The sequence below is a fragment of the Oncorhynchus clarkii genome, chromosome 5 (genome assembly GCF_045791955.1).
Source record: "Oncorhynchus clarkii lewisi isolate Uvic-CL-2024 chromosome 5, UVic_Ocla_1.0, whole genome shotgun sequence".
Classification (NCBI taxonomy): Eukaryota; Metazoa; Chordata; class Actinopteri; order Salmoniformes; family Salmonidae; genus Oncorhynchus; species Oncorhynchus clarkii.
Genome location: NC_092151.1, coordinates 24,074,726 through 24,102,194, shown reverse-complemented (window position 1 = coordinate 24,102,194; position 27,469 = coordinate 24,074,726). Strand labels below are relative to the sequence as shown.

The window sequence follows — 27,469 nt, the reverse complement described above, 5'->3', positions numbered from 1 at the left end:
GGGGCAGGAGGGGAGAGAAGGGAGAGAACAGAGTGCAGAGGGAGAAAGGAGAAGAGCAAAGAGAGAGAGCGAGAATAAAGAGAGGGGTAAATGCAAGTCATGTGAAGCTCATGAGAGCGAATCTTTACAAAAGTCGGAATCTTGTTTTCTCGCTCACCAACTGGCCATGTTTTGAAGTGCACTCTTTCATCTATGACCCTTCTTGTCTTAGTCTTTTACTCTCTCCCTTTCCTGCTGTTAGAGAGGTAGGATCTTAATTTGATCACCCTGTTGTTGCAGGAAATGCAAGCTTGTAGGATTTCAATTTTTAAAAAGGCATATAAAGTTTGATTGTTTGTCATTTCCATATTAATATTTTAGACTTGATTTTCCTATTTAAAAATGTATAATTAATGTCCATTAATTAAAGTCTGTTGCTGCAGGATTATTTTCCTGCTGTGAGAAACTGGTAAAATTAACATCTGTATTACTTGTTGTTTGGACCACACTCATTTGTGTTTGTTGAGTTGATCAATATTGCAATGTTCCTACGTAAAATCAGATATGTACCTGTAATTGAGTTGGAATTTGGAACAAAACAGTTCGCTCTTTGCTGGGTGCATTGGAACAGAGGTATTGTTGTGTTGTTTTTCGAACACTAATTGAAACGTTAGATCTGATTTTACTGACCTCATTTGTAGTCTGGTTAGTACATGATAGCTTCATAATCTGCTCTCTCTGAGGAACTTTGGGGTTTTGTAATGCTATTTGGATGCAGCATATAAATACATTTCTCTATAAAAGGACAGGGAAGTCATTTGGGAAATGTTGTTTTTCTTGAAGGGACCATAGCGTCTGTAATGTGATTAACTGTAGTATGCATTTGCTATAGAAATGTACATAATTGCAGTCACGTGGACTGTGTGTGTGTTTGTGTGTGTGCGCATGCATGTGTGACCGCACGGCTCCCACTCCCAAGGACCGGCGTCAAGTCGCATGCTTTGAATTACTGTACATTTGTGCCTGGTAGAGAGCCAGCTGCCAACTGCCTCTCGCTGGACCAGACTATGGCTGAGGCATGGTTCCTTCTCCAATGTCTCTGTCTCTCTCTCACACACTTTCTCTCTTTCTCTCCCCTCCCTTCCTTTCCCTTACTCTCTCCATTTCTCCTAATTTTTTTCCTTATTTCTCTTTCTCTCACACTTTCTTCTACTCTTCCCTATTTTTCCATCTTTCTTTCTTTCTTTCTTTATTTCTTTCTTAATTTTTCCCTTGTGTCATTGTCTTAAACTCTCTCAAATACCCCCCCCCCCCCCCCCCCCCCCCCCCCCCCCCCACACACACACACACACACATCTCCACACATACACACACAGTCAGAGCAGAGGCTCATTCTCCCACCCTATTCATGGTGTAAATCCTGTCCTCTACTAGATTTGAGAAGGAAAAAAGTGTCAGGTGACCAATCAGGCCACATTACAATGCAGCTTGATCATGCCCTCGTGTGTGTGTGTGTGTGTGTGTGTGTGTGTGTGTGTGTGTGTGTGTGTGTGTGTGTCTAGCTGGCTGCCCGTCTCCTCTCGTGGAATCTGCCAAAGTACCAGGAGAACGCCATGACGTCACCGGCTGTTCCAGGACCCTACAAAGAGAGACGCATTCCTCTCTCAGTCAGACCTGAGCCTTCACCTTGTTAACACTGACTGCACTGAACCAGATTCTCCCTCTTACTTTCCTTCTCTCTCTCCCTCTCTCTGTCTCTCTCTCTGTATCTCTCTCTCTCTGGCCTTTCTCTCTCTGTCTCTACCTTTACCAGGCCTTGACCCACCAAGGCACGCCTGCCTCACCCTGTTTCAGATCAACCGCTTCTGTGTGTGTGTGTGTGTGTGTGTGTGTGTGTGTGTGTGTGTGTGTGTGTGTGTGTGTGTGTGTGTGTGTGTGTGTGTGTGTGTGTGTGTGTGTGTGTGTGTGTGTGTGTGTGTGTGTGTGTGTGTGTGTGACTCATGCTCCATTCTCCTAACCAGAGCAGCAGAAATATCAGCAGTCGTAATCCCCTGCCTGTCCGGCCTTGGCCTCCATCTCAACAGAACACTCACCCCCACGTCCCCTGACCTTTGACCGTAAACAGACAGTGCAGCTCCTTTCGTTGTTGCCCTTGCGCTATCTCACTCCCTGTCACTCTTAAGGCACCCCTGTACTTAAAAAATGACTTCCTTGAATTCCCCATGTGTGTTGGTGAGATAGTCAAGAGAAGAGTTCCTTTAAAACAGTTTTATTGAATTCCTATATCTGTGTGACACATTCAAGAGAAAGGCTCCTTTAAACATTGAATTCCCAATGTGTGTTGGTGAGATACTGAAATTCTTCTGTATGCTTAATATGATATTGTCAAGAATTGCTTCTTAGCAACACCACAAGGTTCCTGTAGGACTGCGTATTCAATGTACACTGTACTGCTGGGATGTACAGTTTCTATGGATGTATTGTTCTGTCTGTGTCAGGGTGTTGACAGCCTAAATGTTGTGAATGTGTCACGTTCTAACCCTAGTTCTTGTGTTATTTGTTTGTTTTAGTTGGTCAGGACATGAATTGGGTGGGCATTCTATGTTTTGTGTTTCTAGGTTGGTTTTCTGTATTCGGCCTAGTATGGTTCTCAATCAGAGGCAGGTGTCGTTAGTTGTCTCTGATTGAGAATCATACTTAGGTAGCCTGGGTTTCACTGTTGTTTTGTGGGTGATTGTTTCCATGTCTGTGTTTGTTCGCCACACGGTACTGTTTCGGTTTTGTTCACGTTTATTGTTTTTGTATTAGTGTTCATGTTGAGTTTCCATGCCGCATCTTGGTCCGATCCTTGCTACACCTCCTCTTCAGACGAAAAGGAGGAAAACCTTTACAGAATGCATGGGACACCCCCATACACCGTTTCCTGTCTAATTCAAGTCGGTCAACTAATGCTTTGGGTACGGCATGAGTTGTTACACTTCTGATAAGGTTTTCGTTAGTTTGTGTAGATTATCACAAACGAACATGTTTCGGTCACACGTGTATTACCACTTAGTGTCTTGTAAAGATACATCCTAAATGTAATAGAAAAGGGGGTTTAGAAACAGTGCTAGGTCTAATGTGTTGATTGAAGTACATGATGAAACTGATCAGATGTTTAGCATTCATAAGACAGTTGTGTCTTCTGGCCTCTCTCCTGAAAAAACACTCCTTAGCTCTTGGAGTCCCATGCAGGACTTCAAGAGTCCTGTATGCTGGACATACATTTTTTTTTAGCATTTCTTATACCAAATTAAATCAAATCAAATCAAATGTTATTTGTCACATACACATGGTTAGCAGATGATAATGCGAGTGTAGCGAAGTGCTTGTGCTTCTAGTTCCGACCATGCCGTAATCTCTAACAAGTAATCTAACCTAACAATTTCACAACAACTACCTTATACACACAAGTGTAAAGGAATGAATAAGAATATGTACATAAAAATATATGAATGAGTGATGGCTGAACTGCATAGGCAAGATGCAGTAGATGGTATAGAGTACAGTATATACATATAAGATGAGTAATGTAGGGTATGTAAACATTATATAAAGTGGCATTGTTTAAAGTGGCTAGTGATACATTTATTACATCAAGATGGCAAGATGCAGTAGATGGTATAGAGTACAGTATATACATATGAGATGAGTAATGTAGGTTATGTAAACATTATATAAAGTGGCATTGTTTAAAGTTGCTAGTGATACATTTATTACAGAAATGTTTCCATTATTAAAGTGACTAGAGGTGAGTCAGTATGTTGGCAGCAGCCACTCAATGTTAGTGATTGCTGTTGGCCTTGAGATAGAAGCTGTTTTTCAGGCTCTCGGTCCCCGCTTTGATGCACCTGTACTGACCTCGCCTTCTGGATGACAGCGGGGTGAACAGGCAGTGGCTCGGGTGGTTGTTGTCCTTGATGATGTTTTTGGCCTTCTTGTGACATCGGGTGGTGTAGGTGTCCTGGAGGGCAGGTAGTTTGCCCCCGGTGATGTGTTGTGCAGACCTCACTACCCTCTGGAGAGCCTTACGGTTATGGGCGGAGCAGTTGCCGTACCAGGCGGTGATACAGCCCGACAGGATGCTCTCGATTGTGCATCTGTAAAAGTTTGTGAGTGTTTTTGGTGACAAGATGAATTTCTTCAGCCTCCTGCGGTTGAAGAAGCGCTGCCACACCTTCTTCACCACGCTGTCTGTGTGGTTGGACCATGTCAGTTTGTCCGTGATGTGTACACCGAGGAACTTAAAACTTTTCACCCTCTCCACTACTGTCCCGTCGATGTGCATAGGGGGCTGCTCCCTCTGCTGTTTCCTGAATTCCACCAATAGACTATTGGAAGAGCAAGTTCTTGTCTGCTGAATGTTAAATACAACAGCCAATTGAAAGAAGAGCGAACGTGCGATAGCGGTAGACTATAGCAGTTATTTTTTAGGCCCATAACCATTCAATCTTCATGGTGAGAAGTGAAACCATTCTGCATCTAATTCTAGTACTATATTATTCAAGGATCAAATCAAATCAAATGTTATTGGTCACATGCATATATTTAGCAGATGTTATTGGGGTGTTGCGAAATGCTTGTTTTCCTAGCTCCAACAGTGCTAGGAGAATGATGAAGATAAGGACAACAAAACTTATTTCATTTAACAGTTGAAAGCGAGGAACGAATGAAGCAACAATACAGAGAGAAAGAGGATGTAGGCTAATAACATTAGGGGAAATATTATGAAAGGTAGGGTACATATGTTTCAGCCTACGAATTATACAAATAGGCCCTATTATATTTCAAAATTACAATCAAATTCACTGGCCTATAATTGTAACATTGTAGGCCGCATGTGCTGCACCAGAATTGCATGTTCTCCCCCTGCTTTATAATGGTTTGAATTAAGTAATTCCAGTCCATATGATACAGTATAATACAATACAGTACAGTAATGCAGTTCACACTCAAAAAGAGGACGTTTCTTAGGATGCCATCTGGGCCGGCTGCCTTGCAAGGGTTAACACGCTTAAAGAATGAGAATAAGAATGAGAATGAGAATGAGAATGAGAGCTCAGGATCCTCGTGAGCGGCAGTGGACTGCATCGACCACTCTGTTTTTCACGAAGCTGGCGAATAAGTTGTTTAACTTGTCCGGGACCGAGGGGTCAGTGTCCACCAGTGTCTTTCTTCGTGTCCGCGTGATGGACAGAGAACCCCGCTGGCTAAATGGACGGGGACAGTATATCCGGAAAGAGCCACGATTCCGTAAAACAGAGTATGTTACATTCCCTGATGTCTCTCTGGAAAGAGATCCTCACCCTGAGCTTGTCTACTTTATTGTCCAGGGACTGAACGTTAGCGAGTAATATACTAAGAAGCATTGGATGGTATTCACGCCTCCTGTGTCTGACTAGGAGCTCACTCCTTACTCATCTTCTCCTGCGACAGGGTCTTGGAGCAGCCCCCGGGATGAATGGAATTGCCTTGGAGAGTTTAAAGAAAGGATCCAATTCAGTAAGTCTAATTTCTAAATAATGTAAGAAATAAGACAAAAAATAAATAAATACTGCAAAGCTGACCAGGAGCTAGAAACATGGTGACCATGTATGTCAGCACTATCTTGTCCGAGGAGCAGATATAGGGAAACACTGCAAGTTTTGAGTGCTAAAATGCATTGAGTACTTATAGATGGCCCATACAGTACTAGTTCCAGTGTCCAAACCAGTCAGTGTGTAATAGCAACTACTGGTTATGTCAGGAGAGGCCAGAGAAGCTTGTAAACAAGCCTATCACAACACTTCCTGTTGTTGAGTCGTGCAATGACCTCATGCACAAGAAGTAACACAGGATGTGAGCCGATGGGAATAAATGGTTGCCGATTTCCTAGATAGTACAAAAACTGAAACACATGTTTATTTTATGTGAAAACTTTTGAATGGGGATGAGGCATCTGTTATTCAATTTGAACTATTTTGTTGTGCCAAAATTCAACAGGTTAAAGTGTTTAGTCATGTTCATATCTTCAAACTATAGCAGGGAGATGATTGATTTGGCTCAGAAAACTAAGAAAACTTCAATAATGCACTATATTTGTTTCTCTCCTTCTAGGATTCAGTGAGGATTTCATTACTCAAGCCAAACATAAAGGCAGAGTGTGAGCAAACAGCATCTCTATGTGAAGACTGAGCTCACTGTTTATGCTCGCCAGGATTAAGGTTTCCAATGGCAAGCAACAAATATGAGTCAAGCCCAGAGTCAAACTTTCTGGCACTTTAATGTTTTTCTCTGTTGTTCTATTTTACATCAGAGGTGTGTGATGGCCAGCCCAAAGATAATTGTTTTAGTCAGATACGTAGAAGTGGAGGAGTTCTGTTTGTACAGTGGACCACGGAAAATCCTTTCGCTCTCCACCACATATTTTGTCAATGGAGCATTTCCCTGGCATAGCTGGCATAACAGTTGTCAACATGTACCCAGACACTCTCATACAGATGCTGCTCAGCTCAGGCTAAACTGCATCCTACGTACATTAAGAATATGGCCAATATAGTCTTGTTCACCATCTGTGTAAGTTATCATAGAGAGCCTAGCAAGGGAGGATGTCAACGTGACCAACAGTAACTCTGTAGAACTATTGCACCAGTGAAGTTTTGAGCCTACATCATTCTATAATCGTAACTACATTTGTGTTATTACATGTGGAACTACAGCTAATTTGCATATTGGGTTGCTAGGCTTGACTAAGCCTTTATCTTAATTGACACCAAAAATACATGTCTAATGGAAGCCACATTTTATCCAATGGTATTGAATTACACCATTACACTGTTAAAACTACAACATTCTAGAGATGGGCTGAATATCTACACTAAAGATGTTAAATTACTGTAAATGAAATGTCACTTATTTTATTTCAGGGTCAAAAATCCTCTACAGACAAATAAAAAGGGAAGTTGGCTTAGCTTATCCCGTGAACTGACATAGTAATTCCTCGTCTTTAGTCTTTACTTGAGTAAAGTCACAGGTTTGCTGATTGCACAATATTTGTGTTGCATCATTGTCTGGCACTGGCAGAATGGATCCTGTGATTTAAAGAATACAATCAAGTACTGGAATTCCCCTGGGTGCAATAACTGGTCCTAATGAATCAGTTCATCTGAGAGCCATATATGCAGCTTATTCAGGTACATTACCAAAAGTTCAGATAGTCACTCTGTCATGTGGCAATTATGTCAACCCTACACATTTCTAAATGTTCTGGACAATTACAACACCTAAACATCCCCACTTATACAGAGTGTGCTGGTCTGTCTTAAAATAAATAAGAAATCTTCTTCAGCCTATTTACAGCATTGAGGTTATTGTATAATTAATTATTAATAATTAACGTATTGTATATTAATTCATTTACATTCATCATAACAGATTCATGATATATGATATTATATTTAAAATTATAGCCTAAAATTCTAGTCCAAAATATATTTAGCAAAACTTGTTGGATAGAACGAAAAAAGAACGTCCAACGTGTATCAAATATTGTTTAATTTTTCACAGTTACGTCGGCCTACTTCTAAATGTTGGGAGTGACATTGTTTTTGACATTGTTTTTTCCACTCCAAATGAAGTTATGTGATTGGTCTATGGGCAGGGATGACGTCAATGAGTGTGGAGGATTTTCTTCGAAAGAATTATGCCATCGGCGGGACAGTCTCTCAACTGTAAGTGCGTAAAACGGACGCGTCTTCAGAACGTATCGCTTTTATATATACATGGAAACAACTGGATGTTTTACTTAAAATGCTTTATTTAAAAAAATAGTTGTGTTTGAAAGGAAGTTTTAGATTTCTACACGAGGTTGAAGATTGAATGATAGTCGCTGGAATTCCATGATGATCTTCGATCTGACGTTCATGAAATGTTCGGTAAGAAAATAAACATTGTATTAAATAGTGTTCTATGTTGTTGTAACATAGCCTATAACGTTATGTCCTATCAAGGCCACTTTGTTAATGGGATTCCTTCTAGTTTGAACGATACAAAGTAACTTTTACTCCGGCTGAAATAGTACTGATGGCCCAATGCTATGCAGATTGAGTACCTAAGCTACTTTATGTAACCGTTTACAAACGAAGACAGAAGTTTACCTGAAGTTTACAACTTGCTCTCGGGTGAGGGGCCACGCTCGAGCGGCCGCTCGCCGCAGACCCGAGATACAATAGGCTAGGCTACAGCAATCTCAGCCGTCCGTTCTCTACTCCTTATTCAACTATAACTTTCGGTAGTCTCTCAAGTTGTAGCCCACTGCACTTGAACATCATTGCGTGATTAATGCTGGGTATTATCAGTGGTGTTTGTTTGTTTACTGGGAAACATTGTAACTATTCATGTACAGTATTGAACGTTTATACTGTAGGCTAGTTAACTGTACATGTGTTGTATAATTTTGACCCCTTCCCCCATGACAACAGTCACCATCTGGTGCGGGACATGATCCCACCCTATTAATTCAGCCCCCAGGCATCAGCTCTGACTGTCTGGGACATTGGATCAAACCGTTGGTTGGTCTCTACTCAAACCATTTGAAACACTGGCTAAATGCTTGTCATGATTTCGTGATATGATTGTGTGGCATTTTTCTATTGAATGTATAGGCTAGTTATTACCTTGATGTAAATGGGGGTACGTATACTTGTTAGGTTGTACCTACATTTTAATAACACCTCACTACAGTTTAGCCTACTTGTCCCACCATGTCGATCAATACATGGTTTAGCACCTCTTTACTTGTAGTTGAATAACATAATATGTAGAAATGTGGTCTGCAAAATATTCCAGCTTCAATATTACTGAATACAGTACTGTTGAAAAGGAATTTCAACTGTCCTAGATCCCTAGGTCACAGACAGACACACACACACACACACACATGCCTATATATTTAATAGAGTCGTAGCTAGTCCTGCCAATGTAAAGTTTATTCCACACAGAAAGGGCCATTCAGTGCTGTGCTGTTGTATTTTCCAGCCGTGCAGTGCCAAAACCTGACACTATAAATACGGCATCAGTAAAACCTGAAACACTTAACCTCGGATAAAAGACCCTTTGGGTTTTCCACGAAATATACTGTTGGAGAAATTCATAGAAATAAATATGTTGGAATTGTTTTTAAATGAGTGACAAACTGAAATAACATCAGTAAAACCTGAAACACTTAACCTCGGATAAAAGACCCTTTGGGTTTTCCACGAAATATACTGTTGGAGAAATTCATAGAAATAAATATGTTGGAATTGTTTTTAAATGAGTGACAAACTGAAATAACAACCAATTTGTGAGTAATTTTCATGGAAATACCATTCATTCAGATACATTTATTTCCACATTGGTGGTATTTGATTTATTGTTGTCAATTGGTTAAATTGATTGATTGGGTAGGGTTAGGCTACATAAAAGGCTTTTCCACCACTAAACAGCAAATACTCCAGTGTTAAATCAACACTGACAGTGTTACATTTTAACATTGGTCCAGTGTCTATGTGGGTCCACGCTTTTCATTGTTAAATTATGACATTTGCATATTTTCAAAGAATGCCTTTGGAAATACCAACCTTTACTGTATTGGTTAGTGACCAGAGTTCTCGGCCACTCCAATTTCGCTCCAGTAGCGCTCACTTCATGAGCTCACGCCATACCCGCCCCAGCATGCATTTGCAGTCTACTTGTGTGCTGCTATAGCCCCTTGTTTTAGCTACTGTCACAGATTTAGCTAAATATTTTCATAAAGAAACTGATAAAACGCACAGGTGCTAAATCAAGGTGACTTACAAAGATGAGGAGCAAGAGAGGAAGTGTGGTGATGTCGTGTCCACAACTAAAGAATCATTGTGTAATCTGAAAAGACACGTATCCCAAAAGCATGCTACATGCGCATGCTAAAAGAAAGGAATGAGGTGGGTAGATAACTAAGTGTGTCATTGTAGCAAAATATTTATAGACTAAAAATCAGATCTCTTAAACATTTAGTTCATTTTCGTTCTATTATCTATACAATAGGCCATAAATGATTTTGACCCAATAGGCCTGGCATATTCTCACATTCAAGGGGCTTTCCGTTTTTATTGAGTTATTAGGCCTACCTATAGAAAAATAAAAGAAGAACTTTGCATCTCTGCCCGGAGTGGCCAAAATGGTGTTTAGCATCCCCAGTGGCTCTGCAAGTGTGGAGAGGATATTCTCTACTGCTGACCGGCTCTCCAGGCACCATCGCATGAACCTGAAGCCACAGACTGGCCAAACTTGTGTTTCTAAACATTAATTTTAAGAATGAATTTAAAGGCACAAAAGTTAATTTTCATTTAATTCTAATTAAGCCACAACCCACCACTGCGACCTGTATGCTCTCGTTGGCTAGCCCTCGCTTCAAATTTGTTGCCAAACCCACTGGCTCCAGGTCATCTATAAGTCTTTGCTAGGTAAAGCCCAGCCTTATCTCAGCTCACTGGTCACCATAGCACACCCACCCGTAGAACGCGCTCCAGCAGGTATATTTCACTGGTCACCCCTAAAGCCAATTCCTCTTTTGGCCGCCTTTCCTTCCAGTTCTCTGCTGCCAATGACTGGAACGAATTGCAAAAATCATTGAAGCTGGAGACTCATATCTCATTCTCTAACTTTAAGCATCAGCTATCAGAGCAGCTTACAGATGATTGCACCTGTACATAGCCCATCTGTAAATACCCCATCCAAGTTTTTTTACAAGATACGTTTAATGCTAGCTAGAAACTTACCTTGGCCTCTTACTGCATTCGCGTAACAGGCAGGCTCCTCGTGAGGCAGGTGGTTAGAGCGTTAGACTAATTATTAGTAGACTAGACTAGTAAGGTTGCAAGATTGAATCCGTGAGCTGACAAGGTAAAAATCTGTCGTTCTGCCCCTGAACAAGGCAGTTAACCAGTTAGCCGGGTACCGGACTCAGTCTAAGGAGCAGGTGGAGAGGATGAACCAGGAGCTGGGAGGTTCCTGAGGAGTCACTGCCAGGACCGGCAGGAGGAGTGGGCCCCATTCCTTCCCTGGGCAGAGAACTCCCAGAATTCTTTACGTCACTGCTCCACCGGGCTGACTCCCTTCTAGTGTGTTATGGGTTATCAGCCAGCCCTGGCTCCGTGGACCCCGAGCCAGACCAAAGCTCCTCCGGTGGACGAGTGGTTCAGGCACGCAGAAGAGATCTGGAACGATGCCAACGTGAGACACCACCGCAGTGAGGCTCCTGTGTTCCATCCTAGTTATCCCATCTGGCTCTCCACCAGGAACCTCCCACTCCGCCTGCCCTGTAAGAAGCTGAGTCCCCGGTTTGTGGGGCAATTGAAGGTCCTCCAGAGGGTCAATGAGGTGATGTATAGATTACAGCTCCCCACTCCCGACGTCGTGAGTGTTGGCTCCAGTACCTGTTGGGTACGGTCCAGAGGAGCGTTGTTGGGTTCTGTTGGACAACATTCTAGATCCCAACATCATCTGAGATTTTCACTTCACTGACCGGCCCGCTCCTCGCCCTCAGGGCCGTCGTCCTGGCCGGCATTGTCTACTCCCGCTCCCCTGCTCCGGTGTTCGACATCACCGGTTTACTAACCACCGGTCCTGGCAACCCATCATTACGTACACCTGCCAACTATCAGTACGCACACCTGCACCCCATCATCAGTCACACCTGGACCATTACTACCTTGACTACTTGTCATTTATCTAACACTCTGTTCTGTCATTCATCCTATATTCGTTATCATTAAACTCACACAGCACTTGTTTCTTGACTGCCTGCGTCTACGTTACAGCATGTTACGAATTCTAGCTAGGTGGCTAACGCTAGCTAACACTTACAAGCGTCTAACATCTGCCACTCCAAATTTGCTCCAGTCATTAAAATCTATTTAACCAAAACCCATCTATTTTTATGAATAACTGGACCTACCAATTAACTAAACAATATGGATTTGAATGAGAAGTATTTGAATAAACATTGAAATGTAAGAAGCAGACATAATTTCAAATAGGCTATATGTCATATTAAACAGCATATAAACACTCTAAATAGGTCAGGAGCCAGACATGGAGCCTAAGAAGGAATGAAAATGAATTATTTAGGCTCCATTATTTCAAGGATATAGTCTACAATGAAATACACTGTGAAGCATTTGCGAGTGCGACCAAATAGGCTGGTAGGGACATAAAGCCCTCAGCATTTAAACAACATTTTGTTGTATTAAATCATTATAATCTATAAATTGCACGTATTTTATTTTTTATTTTATTTTTTATTTCACTTTTATTTAACCGGGTAGGCCAGTTGAGAAGAAGTTTTCATTTACAACTGCGACCTGGCCAAGATAAAGCAAAGCAGTGTGACACAAACAACAACACAGAGTTACACATAGAATAAACTTACTTGGCTCATCGTGCTCTAGCAACTCCTTGTGGTGGGCTGGGCGTTTGCAGACTAACTTCGATCGTTAGTTGAACAGTGTTTTCTTTGACACATTGGTGCACCTGGCTTCCCTGTTAAGTGGGCAGGTGTTAAGAAACGCGGTTTGGCGGATCATGTTTTGGAGGACGCATGACTCGACCTTCACCTCTCCCAAGCCCGTTGGGGAGTTGCAGCGATGAGACAAGATTGCAATTGGATATCACGAAATTGGGGAGAAAAAGGGAGTAAAAAGTAAATAAAAAGAAATAAATGTTACACTGAAAACTAGGTAACTAGGTAACACTGGACAATTCGCTGTGTACAATCTAGCACTAGAGGTTGTTTTGGACAGAGTAACCTAATCATCACATCCAAGTTTGAAGTCATGCATTTTTCCGCTACTTAGACCAAATTGCTTCTCTCTCTGGGGTGGCGATGTCATTGTTTATCTCTTCTGTAAACAACAGAAACTTCTGAAGTCTTCTCGCCAGTCAATGCTTGTTGCTAGGGGACTGCGGGCAGACTTTCAACCCCCCTGATCGAGCGGACACTCAACCCCCCATGGTCCTCCCTCGACTCCATTGCAAATGACTGCAGTGTACTTGCCTGTCTCTTCAGTAAACTTCCTGTGTAGAAAATACACAGATTTACAGATTATTAGGGGCATCAATCCAGTCATGCCCAGCCCGCACTCATTTACACTAAATGTTATCTGTGGTTTGGTTTACTTTACTACTGGGTGTGGGTTCACACAGGAAATCACTCTCTATCTCTATGGGCAACGAAGGAAAAGACAACCATCAGGGAGGCCTACTGCTTCTATATTAGTAGAAGTACAGTGAGGGAAAAAAGTATTTGATCCCCTGCTGATTTTGTGCGTTTTCCCATTGACAAAGAAATGATCAGTCTATAATTTTAATGGTAGGTTTATTTGAACAGTGAGAGACAGAATAACAACAAAGAAATCCAGAAAAACGCATGTCAAAAATGTTATAAATTGATTTTAATTTTAATGAGGGAAATAAGTATTTGACCCCTCTGCAAAACATGACTTAGTACTTTGTGGCAAAACCCTTGTTGGCAATCACAGAGGTCAGACATTTTTTGTAGTTGGCCACCAGGTTTGCACACATCTCAGGAGGGATTTTGTCCCCCTCCTCTTTGCAGATCTTCTCCAAGTCATTAAGGTTTCGAGGCTGACGTTTGGCAACTCGAATCTTCAGCTCCCTCCACAGATGTTCTATGGGATTAAGGTCTGGAGACTGGCTAGGCCACTCCAGGACCTTAATGTGCTTCTTCTTGAGCCACTCCTTTGTTTCCTTGGCCGTGTGTTTTAGGTCATTGTCATGCTGGAATACCCATCCACGACCCATTTTCAATGCCCTGACTGAGGGAAGGAGGTTCTCACCCAAGATTTGATGGTGCATGGCCCCGTCCATCGTCCCTTTGATGCAGTGAAGTTGTCCTGTCCCCTTAGCAGAAAAACACCTCCATGTTTGATGGTGGGGATGGTGTGCTTGGGGTCATAGGCAGTATTCCTCCTCCTCCAAACACAGCGAGTTGAGATGATGCAAAAGAGCTCCATTTTGGTCTCATCTGACCACAACACTTTCACCCAGTTGTCCTCTGAATCATTCAGATGTTTATTGGCAAACTTCAGAAGGGCATGTATATGTGCTTTCTTGAGCAGTGGGACCTTGCGGGCGCTGCAGGATTTCAGTCCTTCACGGCATAGTGTGTTACCAATTGTTTTCTTGGTGACTATGGTCCCAGCTGCCTTGAGATCATTGACAAGATCCTCCCGTGCAGTTCTTTGCTGATTGCTCACCGATCTCATATTCATTGCAACTCTCCGAGGTGAGATCTTGCATGGAGCCCCAGGCCGAGGGAGATTGACAGTTATTTTGTGTTTCTTTCATTTGTGAATAAACGATCTTGTCCCTGACATCCTTGGAGAGCTCTTTGGTCTTGGCCATGGTGGAGAGTTTGGAATCTGATTGATTGATTGCTTCTGTGGACAAACTGAGATTAGGAGCACTCCCTTTAAGAGTGTGCTCCTAATCTCAGCTCGTTACCTGTATAAAAGACACCTGGGAGCCAGAAAGGGGGTCAAATGCCTATTTCCCTCATTAAAATGCAAATCAATTTATAACATTTTTGACATGCGTTTTTCTGGATTTTTTGTTGTTATTCTGTCTCTCACTGTTCAAATAAACCTACCATTAAAATTATAGACTGATCATTTCTTTGTCAGTGGGCAAACGTACAAAATCAGCAGGGGATCAAATACTTTTTTCCCTCACTGTACAAGTTCAACAGTGTGGCTAAGGATAGGATCCACTATTGGTCACCAAAGCTACTTCATGCTATGTATGGTTCACAATTAAAAGTCACATAGCAAACATATAGGCCTAGTCTAAAACTATAGAACTTTAGAATATATCTCTTATATGATACTGTCTTTTATAATACTGTCTCAAAGATACAAACCATGGAACAGTGAAAGGAAAGAGTACCAGGCTGGCACCTCTTACATTCCATTGCAAGCACTGGCGTTGATAGAGTAGAGAAGTCACATGCAGACTACAGCCTACAGTATGATGCAACCCCAGTGCAAGCCTTTTAATCAGAGGGCAGGTTGTCAGTGTGGTGGTTAGACTCACTCACAGGTCTGACTGATCGGTTCTCATTTAGAGTTCATATCAAACCTCAGAACGTAAAAGGAAGGATGTGGTGGGAAGCTGTGATCGTGTTAACATTTTTCACTCTATCATTTTTATCACCAAGGACCAGAACAAACAGAGTGGCGGTTTTTAATATGTATGTCATTGAATAAGACGTTCAATGTACATCTTTGAATCACACCTGTTACTGTAATCTCCTCAGTGAAAAGGGTTGATAAGGACTAGTGAAGGTGACGTGTTCCTCTAGTAACTACACATTCATTCCAGACATGTAGTCAAATATCTGAACCACTTACAGCGTATGACCAAAACTTGTTTACCTGTTTAAAATGTAATAGGACGTCATGTGTTGACCAAGTTAATCTGGAAATACACCTGTTCAACACCTTATGTATAACTCAGTTTTCTGTTTACTGTAGCCACTGTAGACAGACAGACAGAGAGACAGACAGAGTGCAAGAGTGTCACCTGGCATAGCTGGCATTTATGACACCCACTTAACCTGAGGAACATGCCAAGACATGTTTGATATAGTTGAAGTTGCTCTAACATTCTCAAATTGGTGCCTTCACTATTATTAACTGTTATTGATGTTAGATTGATGTGTAGCACATTGGTGTTCATTATGATTGTTTGGATAAATCAATTGACTTTATCCGAGACCTAGACCTATCTGTTTGATGCAGTTGTTATCCAGCAATTCTGTCAGGATTACCTGTTACTCATGGAACACAGATAGTGAACCTTGTACTTTATTTCATGGTACATGAGTTACTGGTTATTTACTAAGAAATTACTTACTGAAATGGTAACTAGATAATAATAACATTAACTACATAGTTGTTTTTTTGAGATTCATTAACCTCCTATAGCTCAGTGATTTACTGTGAAAAAAATGCATTTAATTGACTACTAGTTCAACTAAAGTGCATTCATGAAATTATCACCAGTCTGAACACAGACATCTGGAACACTACCTAGGATGACATGTCCTATCATTGACAGTTGCCACACTTCTGTTTGAAATTTGAGTTCGAACTGCCTCAAAGGTGTCTCACAACCCTGCCAAGTCCTCTATCTATTTTTTACCTCTCAGATCTTATAACAAATAACGCAAAAATGTTCTGAGGATGTTAAACGCGCCCCAACCTTTGTCCATAGGGTGGGATAGTGTTTACAAAGACATAAATCACACGTTGAGATGGTCACTTAGGCCCTGTAGACCTATTGGGCCAGACACACAGTCTGAATTTTTATGGATAAGACTATAAACTATCCAGTGGCTTCAAAGAGCTTTTTATTTGGAGACACCCTGTTATGGCACTAATGTGATTGTCTTTGGAACAAGGTAATGGACTCTCTTTAGAGATTTGTGAGTGAGTCACTCTTCTCTTTCTCTCCTTCTTCCCTTCTCTCTATCTCGCTCCACACTCCAACAGCCTACCAATAGCTGTGTCATTCCTTTCTAACTTGGTCAAATTCAACACATGGGTTGAAATGAACTTAACTCTGCTCTAAAAATACTAAATGTTACACTCAAGCTAATAGGTGGCATTAAGTTGGCTATCTACAGTGTTACCGTGAAGTTAGTTTCACAGAAGGTAAAACTAGGGCTGGGCGATACGGCCTAAAAATGATATCTCTATTTTTTTGTTCACAATATATACAGTACCAGTCAAAAGTTTGGACACACCTACTCATTCAAGGGTTTTTCTAATTTTGTACTATTTTCTACATTGGAGAATAATTGTGAAGACATCAACTATTAAATAACACACATGGAATCATGTAGTAACCAAACAAGTGTTTAAAAAAATCTAACTATATTTTGTATTTTAGATTCTTCAAAGTAGCCAACCTTGCCTTGATGTTGAAATCAAGTGGCCTACCTTATTTCTCAGAATGAGAAGGAGTTGCCAATTCCTTTTTATAATTGTGTTTTATGCTTATTGCACATTTATAAAACACAGACTAGACAGCAAGTATAACACTATTTGGCTAAAATGCTACTAGTGGTACATGATACCCCAATGCCGTGCAAACTGAGCATTCATTTTCCAGAATCAATGTTCATTGATACTCTCATTTTAGTAGTGTCTGCTCTGCACTAAATTTGAGTAGTTGAGACGTAAAAGGGCCTCGTTAGAAAAGTTAACCTCCTCTTACAGTAAAATAATTTCTCAATGTGTTTCGGTGTCCATAGGACCGATTTCTGTTGGACCAAACCTCAAATGCAAATAGCGAGTTGAAACCGCTTGTCAGAGAGAAAGATGTGATATTTCAACTTTGTTGGCATAAGAGGCAGGGGGCGGGCTTGGTGTGCGTGTGTAAACCATAGAGGAAGAGGCGAAGGAAGAGGTTTCACTCTCGCTAAAATCTGTCCAAAATAATTCCATTGCGTTTCTATGGGTTTATTTAGGACCTATGGGCTTATTTTTTCCCGCCTTTGGTCCAACGACTCCCATTGTTAGGCCAGAGATGGGCATCTTGTCATTATACAGTTGAAGTCGGAAGTTTACATACATCTTAGCCAAGTATATTTAAACTAAGTTTTTCACCATTCCTGACATTTAATCCTAGTAAAAGGTCCCTGTCGTTAGGTCAGTTAGGATCACCACTTTATTTTAAGAATGTGAAATGTCAGAATAATAGTAGAGTTTGATTTATTTCAGTTTTTATTTCTTTCATTGCATTCCCAGTGGGTCAGAAATTTACATACACTCAATTAGTAGTTGGTAGCATTCCCTTGTTTAACTTGGGTCAAACGTTTCGGGTAGCCTTCCACAAGCTTCCCACAATAAGTTGGGTGAATTTTGGCCCATTCCTCCTGACAGAGCTGGTGTAACTGGGTCAGGTTTGTAGGCCTCCTTGCTCGCACGCTTTTTCAGTTCTGCCCACTAATTTTCTATGGGATTGAGGTCAGGGCTTTGTGATGGCCACTCCAATACCTTGACTTTGTTGTCCTTAAGCCATTTTGCCACAACTTTGGAAGTGTGCTTGGGATCATTGTCCATTTGGAAGACCCATTTGCGACCAAGCTTTAACTTCCTGACTGATGTCTTGAGATGTTACTTCAATATATCCACATCATTTTCCTACCTCATGATGGCATCTATTTTGTGAAGTGCACCAGTCCCTCCTGCAGCAAAGCATCCCCACAACATGATGCTGCCACCCCCGTGCTTCATGGGTGGGATGGTGTTCTTCGGCTTGCAAGCCTCCCCCTTTTTCCTCCAAACGTACTGATGGTCATTATGGCCAAACAGTTCTATTTTTGTTTCATCAGACCAGAGGACATTTCTCCAAAAAGTACGATCTTTGTCCCCATGTGCAGTTGCAAACAGTAGTCTGGCTTTTTTATGGCGGTTTTGGAGTAGTGGCTTCTTCCTTGCTGAGCGGCCTTTCAGATTATGTCAATATAGGACTCGTTTTACTGTGGCTATAGATACTTTTGTACCTGTTTCCTCCAGCGTCTTCTCAAGGTCCTTTGCTGTTGTACTGGGTTTGATTTGCACTTTTCGCACCAAAGTACGTTCATCCCTAGGAGACAGACCGCGTCTCCTTCCTGAGCGGTATGACGGCTGCGTGGTCCCATGGTGTTTATACTTGCGTATTATTGTTTGTACAGATGAACATGGTACCTTCAGGTGTTTGGAAATTGCTCCCAAGGATGAACCAGACTTGTGGAGTTCCACAATTTTCCCATGATGTCAAGCAAAGAGGCACTGAGTTTGAAGGTAGGCCTTGAAATACATCCACAGGTATACCTCCAATCGACTCAAATTATGTCAATTAGCCTATCAGAAGCTTCTAAAGCCATGACATCATTTTCTGGAATTTTCCAAGCTGTTTAAAGGCACAGTCAACTTAGTGTATGTAAATTTCTGACCCACTGGAATTGTGATACAGTGAATTATAAGTGAAATAATCTGTCTGTAAACAGTTGTTGGAAAAATGACTTGTGTCATGCACAAAGTAGATGTCCTTACTGACTTGCCAAATCTGTAGTTTGTTAACAAGACATTTGTGGAGTGGTTAAAAACGAGTTTTAATGATTCCAACCTCAGTGTATGTAAACTTCGGATTTCAACTGTATACAGATTTCTGGTGTGAATGTGGAGGTGCACACAGCACAGAGGATCGAAGGAGACTAGACCAAAAATACAATATGAGAACAAACAGACATAAACGCTCATAAAAACGACAAATTACAAAACCTAGATTCTTACGATACAGGCATTTGGAAAATCGTGCAAATACATTCAACATATCACCCAGCCCTAGGTCAAACTCCTACTCAACAAAAGGGTGATTTTGAAAGGACCTTTTCATGTCAATGTTTTTGTGTAAAGCTACGCAACAATAAACCTCACAGAATTCCCCCTTGCCCCCAACTCCCACCACACACATGCATGCACATACTGGTACGCACACTGGATGTGTTCAAACATAAAGAGTAGTTAACTAAAGCACACTTGTTTGACTCTACCACAGCTCTTAGATATTTCAGCCCACTTATTTCTCACACTTCATCAAGGCACTAAGTCAGATGTATTGTGGTCACTCAGGGCCTCATTGTCAGTTGTGTTAGCAACCACAACTGTTTGACTTTGAGCAGAAAATTCACAAAGGTTGTTGTCTACCTCTTGTACGAAGGTAAAAGTCAACTAACCTAACCTGTCACACACTGTAACCCAGTGTCACACACACACGTACAGTACACACGCTGTGCAATGGCTCAGTAATCAGTGAACCCTACTCCGATGAGGAAACCGAGTGTGTGTGTCTTGGAGCTGTGGCTTCCTTGAGTTAAAAATAACTGCCAGAGCGGATACGCTCTTGGCCCGGGCCAGGCTTGGACTAGGAGGACTAGGACTAGCCATTGAGAGAGAGAGAGAGAGAGAGAGAGTGCAGTGTTGAGCTGAACCCGGCATGAAGCCTCGGCATTGTCTGGGCCTTCCTGTACACCCTGGGAGGAGGGGGACGCACCGTTTCACATGCTCCCTACTGATACGCTGTGTCCGTGTGTCTGTATGCGCGTCTGATGGTGGATACTGTATGTGTGGCATTGAATTTTGGTGTCATCGTGTCGTGTATGTGTTTACATAATGTGTGTGTTTGTGCGACTGTGCATGCTTATGTGTTTTGTGGTTATTGGTGTTTTTGAGGGGCTTTATGTACTACACTGTATTTGTTTGTGCAGTATATAACATAAAGCCACACACTCACTCCCAACATATATCTTAATGTTATGTGTTAGTGTCTGATAAAGAATGCAGTTGTGGTGGTGAGTGACTTGTTGTTAATGGTACAAGCTGTGATGTACCAGACCCCTACCACAGAAGAGGTACGCATACTGTATACAGTATGTCACTCTGGTTTATTACTGAAAGACATATAACTAGAGCATGTCTTCTCCTCCCAGCTTCAAAAGATAAGCTGGATTTATCTCTCAAGTAGAAGAAGAGTTTACTTTCAGCATCTTGTTCAGGGTTATCTATGTGGGTTTGAATGGTCAAGTATCTAACTTGGGCTTACTCAAGAGTAATGTGAGTCAATTTAACACACTTTCATTTAAGAATTTTCAGATGTAAAGAGGGAGAGAAAGTAAACTAAAAGAGTGGTGTGTCATCAAAACATCAAAGGATGCATTTCAAAATGATACACTACCATGAGGAATGTTGCTAGTATATGGGTGCACACTATCAGTTAGACATGTAATGATATACAGTATTGTACATTTGGCTACAGGGCAGTGTTTTTACTAATGCTATTGAAGGTTACCTATTATTTACATGGTTATACCGGTAGGAAAGAAAAGAGTGCAGGAGTCTGAACATACTAAGAACTAGATAAGTTGTGGTTTGTATCTCGAATAACAGTCAAACTGAACACAAGTACCTTGTTTTTTGTTGTTGCCTTTCAGTTTTGGGCTTTCAGTAAATCAAGATGCAAACCACAATGTGTCTTGTTCTGAGTCAGGTACTTTGGAATCTCTTAGGGGTGAGTGAGATGAGTAATACGTGAATGTCTCCTCGAGTGAAGACCTCGACCTGTAATATACAGTGCCTTCAGAATGTATTCACATCCCGTGACTTAATCTGCATTTTGTTGTGTTACAACCTGAATTTAAAATTGATTAAATTGAGATTTTGTGTCAATGATCTACACACAGCAATACCCCGTTATGTCAAAGTGGAATTATGTTTTTTTTTAATGTGTACAAATTAATTAAAAATGAAAAGGTGATATGTCTCGAGTCAATAATTATTCAACCCCTTTGTTATGGCGAGCGTAAATACCCTGAACAAAAATGTTTTTTATTTAACTAGGCAAGTCAGTTAAGAACAAATCCTTATTTTCAATGACGGCCTAGGAACAGTGGGTTAACTGCCTGTTCAGGGGCAGAATGACAGATTTGTACCTTGTCAGCTCGGGGGTTTGACCTTGCAACCTTCTGGTTACTAGTCCAACGCTCTAACCACTAGGCTACCCTGTCGCCCTGTCACAAATATAAACGCAACATGCAACAATTTTAAAGATTTGACTGAGTCAGTCAATTTAAATAAATTAAGCCCTAATCTGTGGATTTCACCTGACTGGGAATAAAGATATGAATCTGTTGGTCACAGATACATAAAAAAAGAAGTAGGGGCGTGGATCAGAAAACCAATCAGTATCTGGTGTGACCACCATTTGTCTCATGCAGCGCAACTCCTTTACATAGAGTTGATCAGGCTATTGATTGTGGCCTTTGTAATGTCCCATTCCTCTTCAATGGCTGTGTGAAGTTGCTGGATAGTGGCGGGAACTGGAACACGTTGATCCAGAGCATCCCAAACATGCTCAATGGGTGACATGTCTGGTGAGTATGCAGGCCATTTGAAGAACTGGGACATTTTCACCTCCCAGAATGTTCTAATCAAATCTAATTCTATTGGTCGCATACACATATTTAGCAGATGTTGTTTCTGGTGTAGCAAAATATTGTGTTCCTGTGCTGGCATGGTTACACATGGTCTACAGTTGTAAGGCCGATTGGACATACTGCCAAATTCTCTAAAACGACGTTGAGAGAAATTAACATAAAATTCTCTGGTAACCGCTCTGGTGGACATTCATGCAGTCGGCATGCCAATTGCACGCTCCCTCAACTTGAGACATCTGTGGCATTGTGTTGTGTGACAAAACTACACATTTTATAGTGTCCTTTTTATTGCCCCCAGCACAAGGTGCACTTGTGTAATGATCATGTTGTTCAATCAGCTTCTTGATATGCCACACCTGTCAGGTGGATGGATTATCTTGGGAAAGTATAAATGCTCACTAACAGGGATGTAAACAAATTTGTTCACAACATTTGAGAGAAATAAGCTTTTGGTGCATATGGACAATTTCTGGGATATTTTATTTCAGCTCATGAAACATGGGACTAACACTTTACATGTGTAAGTTCAGGAGTAAAGATTTGCTTAATAAGTAACATAATAAGTTGAATGGACTCACTCTGTGTGCAATAATAGTGTTTAACATGGTTTTTGAATGACTACCTCACACATACAATTATCTGTAAGGTCCTCAGTCGAGCAGTGAATGTCAGACACAGATTCAACCACAAAGACCAGGGAGATTTTCCAATATCTCGCAAAGAAGGGCACTTATTGGTAGATGGGTAAAAATAAATAATAAAGCAGAGCATGGTGAAGTTATTAATTACACTTTGGAGGGTGTGTCCACCCAGTTGCTACAAAGAAACAGGCGTTGTTCCTAACTCAGTTGCCGGAGAGGAAGGAAACTGCTCAGGGATTTCACCATGAGGCCAGTGGTGACATTAAAACAGTTACAGAGTTTAATGGCTGTGATTGGAGAAAACTGAGGATGGATCAACAGCATTGTAGTTACTCCACAATACTAACCTAAATGACAGAGTGAAAAGAAGGAAGCCTGTACAGAATAAAGATATCCCACAACATGGATCCTGTTTGCAATAATGCACGGAAGTAAAAGTGCTAAAAATGTGGCAAAGAAATTAACTTTATGTCCTGAATACAAATTGTTATGTTTGGGGCAAATCCAACACAACAAATCACTGAGAACCACTCTTCATATTTTCAAGCATGGTGGTGGATGCATCATGTTATGCGTATGCTTGTCATCAGCAAGGACTAGGAAGTTTTTCAGGATAAAAAAAAATTAAATAGGACTAACACAGACAAAATCCTAGAGGAAAACACAAGGCCAAATATACACTGGATTTGCTTACCAAGACAACATTGAATGTTCTTGAGTGGCCTACTTACAGTTTTCACTTAAATCAGCATGAAAATCTATGGCAAGACTTGATAGCTGTGTCCAAATGATCAACAACCAACTAAACAGAGTTTGAAGAATTTTCAAAAGAATAATGTGCAAATATTTTACAATTCAGGTATGCAAAGCTCTTAGAGACTTACCCAGAAAGTATTGACTCAGGGGGTTGAATACTATGTAATCAATATATATTAGTGTTTTTTTATGTTTATTTTTACAAATGTTAGAATTCTTCTTTAACTTTGACATTACATAGTATTTTGTGCAGATCGTTGACAAAAATTAGATTTAAACCCATTTTAATCCCACCTTGTAACACAACAAAATGTGGAAGAAGTCAAGGGGTGTGAATACTTTCTAAAGGCACTGTAGGTCTTCAGGAAGTTGTAAAACTGACCTAATATAGTTAGTATAAGCAATTGACCCACAAGAAACTACTTAACATCTTTTTCAATTTCAAAACATCTGTCAAACTATGATTTTGGCGTGAACTAACCCCTTAAGCATCTCTGCGCTAGAGGTCGACTGATTAATCGGAATGGCCGATTAATTAGGGACGATTTCAAGTTTTCATAACAATCGGAAATCTGTATTTTTGGGCGCGGATTTTGTCGATTTAAAAAACAAATGTACACCTTTATTTAAGCTTTATTTAACTAGGCAAGTCAATTAAGAACACATTCTTATTTTCAATGACGGCCTAGGAACGAGGCAGAATGACAGATTTTTACCTTGTCAGCTCTCAGCTTAACCTTACAGTTAACTTGTCCAACGCTCTAACCAATTGCCTCACGAGGAGCCTGCATGTTACGCGAATGCAGTAAGCCAAGGTAAGTTGCTAGCTAGCATTAAACTTATCTTTAAAAAAAAACAATCAATCATCGACTGTCGTTGCTCCAATGTGTACTTAACCATAAACATCAATGCCTTTCTTAAAATCAATACACAAGTATATATTTTTAAACCTGCATATTTAGCTAAAAGAAATCCAGGTTAGCAGGCAATATTAACCAGGTGAAATTGTGTCACTTCTCTTGCGTTCATTGCACGCAGAGTCAGGGTATATGCAACCATTTGGGCAGCCTGGCTCTTTGAGAACTAATTTGCCAGAATTTTACGTAATTATGACATAACATTGAAGGTTGTGCAATGTAACAGGAATATTTAGACTCATGGATGCCACCCGTTAGATAAAATACAGAACGGAGTAAACGTTTTGTTTTCGAGGTGATAGTTTCCGGATTTGACCTAAGGCTTGTATTTCTGTGTGTTTATTATAGTTAAGTCTATGATTTGATATTTGATAGAGCAGTCTGACAGAGGGGTGGTAGGCAGCAGCAGGCTCGTAATAGTCAAAGGTATATGGTTTAGAGAGAAATAGTCGACGCGTTATAATTCCTGTAATAACTTGCGGCTGACCTTGAAAGGGGTTCCTTCGTTATTTTACCATTCATGTCTTCCATAGAGAATGTCTTGATCTACTTCAAATAAGGTCTGTGTTTCGTTCAGGCTTAAACCGCCTCTGTTCATGTCTTCCATAGAGAATGTCTTGATCTACTTCAACTAAGGTCTGTGTTTCGTGCCGGCTTAAACTGCCTCTGTTCATGTCTTCCATAGAGAATGTCTTGATCTACTTCAAATAAGGTCTGTGTTTCGTTCAGGCTTAAACCGCCTCTGTTCATGTCTTCCATAGAGAATGTCTTGATCTACTTCAACTAAGGTCTGTGTTTCGTGCCGGCTTAAACTGCCTCTGTTCATGTCTTCCATAGAGAATGTCTTGATCTACTTCAAAAAAGGTCTGTGTTTCGTTCAGGCTTAAACCGCCTCTGTTCATGTCTTCCATAGAGAATGTCTTGATCTACTTCAAATAAGGTCTGTGTTTCGTGCAGGCTTAAACCGACTCTGTTCATGTCTTCCATAGAGAATGTCTTGATCTACTTCAAATAAGGTCTGTGTTTCGTTCAGGCTTAAACCGCCTCTGTTCATGTCTTCCATAGAGAATGTCTTGATCTACTTCAAATAAGGTCTGTGTTTCGTGCCGGCTTAAACCGCCTCGGCGTTTTAGTACCCGTGTAAATCTCACTAGGATAAGGTAACGTTTGTCAACACATTTTCATAAACCACTCTACAGAAAAATTATCTTTGCTTATATTTAGCCAATATTGATCAGAATTACCTTGTCCTATGGATATCTACACAGTTATAAAATTGGCAAGGTGGTGTAAGCCTACATGAAACGCAGACCTTATTTTAAGTTAATCTAAAAAATATCCTATGAAATAAATGAATGTAGGGAACCGCTTTTCAGATTTTGCTAGAAGGTGTCATGGGAATTATGACTCGCACTTTGGTAGTCAATTCTTACCATGTCCATTATTAAAATAGTATTTCCTGCATATAGAAATTACAGCTTTTGTTTTCAACATTCATCACAGGTAACTTAAACTCAAACAGTTGAGAGTATTTGCCTCCTAAACAGACTCTTCAGTATCATTGTCACTTCAGAGCTGTGTGTGTTTTACAGATGGCAGAGAAAAGCAGATATTCCATGGAATTGGCACCAGGGAAAGCAAGGTGTCTTATTTGTGATAAAGATGTAAGCATGGGGTCAGCAACGGCTAAATCAAAAAATACCACCAACCTGTGGAATCACCTTAAGAACACCCATCCAAAAGCCCATAACATGTATTATATTAAGTTAAAATAAAAGTGTTCATTGTTCATTCAGTATTGTTGCAATTGTCATTATTACAAAAATGTGTGTATATATACAGTATATACATATTTTTTAAAAATCGTCCGATTAATCGGTATTGGCTTTTTTTGTCCTCCAATAATCGGTATCGGTATCGGCGTTGAAAAATCATAATTGGTCGACCTCTACTCTGCACTCACTGTGTTTCTATCTCACCCTACCTTCTTCTTAGCAGTACTTTCCTTCACTAATCTGAACCTCCATATCAGGGCCTGTTTCCTTCATCCGCCTGTCCAGTTAATCTGAACGGATGGGTGTACAGTATCCCCACTAACACGTATTTCCCTCCCAGATAATGGATGAGTGACTAATGGGAAAGGCATGATCGGGATACAGACGAGGGTCAGGGTCCCACTCCCCAGGGGTGTAATGAGGTACAGCCTGCTGCTCCTTATCAGATATGGCTCTGATTGAAATCATCTGTTTTGTATCAAATAAAGTACATTCTGACTTGACCCCGCTGCTGTGTGTGTGTGTGTGTCCCACTCTCCTGAGATAATGAGGCTCACTGTAGGACCCACAGGAGGGGAATAAAACCCTCTAAATGCCACATTGATAACCTGCTCGGCTGAAAGGGGGTCCTGTCATTCAGTAATAAATACAACTTCAGTGTACACAGTGGCATATGTCGAGTGTTCCAGGGCAATTTGGAAGTACCCCTGGCAATGACAGGAATTAGATGAGAGTAACTGCCGCCGGACTGGGAGACAGTGAGGCTCACAAAGGCTGCAGTCCATTCATTCTCTCTCGCTCTCTCTTTCTTTCGCTCTCTGTCTCTTTTTCTCGCTCTCTTTTTTCTCTCTCTCTCTATCTTTCTCTGTTTCTCTCTATGCCTCACTCTCTCTGCCATGTGCAGGCCAGGATGTCTGCTGTACTGTACTACACTTTAGTATTTAGTATTGGTGGGCTGCCAGAGACCAGGGATTGTGGCTTTAGGACTTGGAGGGATCTTTTTCAGCACTGAGGTTAAGGTGGCCACTCCGGTCCTCTTCCCTATGAAACTCTACCACATTGTGGCTGGTCTAAGAGTGTGTGTGTTTGTCTCAGTGTGTGTGTGTGTGTGTCAAATCAAATCAAATTTATTTGTCACATACACATGGTTAGCAGATGTTAATGCGAGTGTAGCGAAATGCTTGTGCTTCTAGTTCCGACAATGCAGTAATAACCAACAAGTAATCTAACTAACAATTCCAAAACTACTGTCTTGTACACAGTGTAAGGGGATAAAGAATATGTACATAAGGATATATGAGT

At 40.9% G+C, this 27,469-nt stretch overlaps 1 protein-coding gene across 1 annotated transcript in view; it reads left to right on the top strand.

The window, feature by feature from the left end:
- The first annotated feature begins 7,704 nt into the window (after positions 1 to 7,704).
- Positions 7,705 to 27,469, top strand: part of LOC139408560 (tumor necrosis factor receptor superfamily, member a) — a 36,918-nt gene continuing 17,153 nt past the window's right edge. Inside the window, exon 1 of the mRNA XM_071152609.1 lies at positions 7,705 to 7,931. Within this exon, the coding sequence (XP_071008710.1) occupies positions 7,896 to 7,931 (36 nt within the window). The 5' untranslated portion in view covers positions 7,705 to 7,895. The remainder of the gene's footprint in view (positions 7,932 to 27,469) is intronic.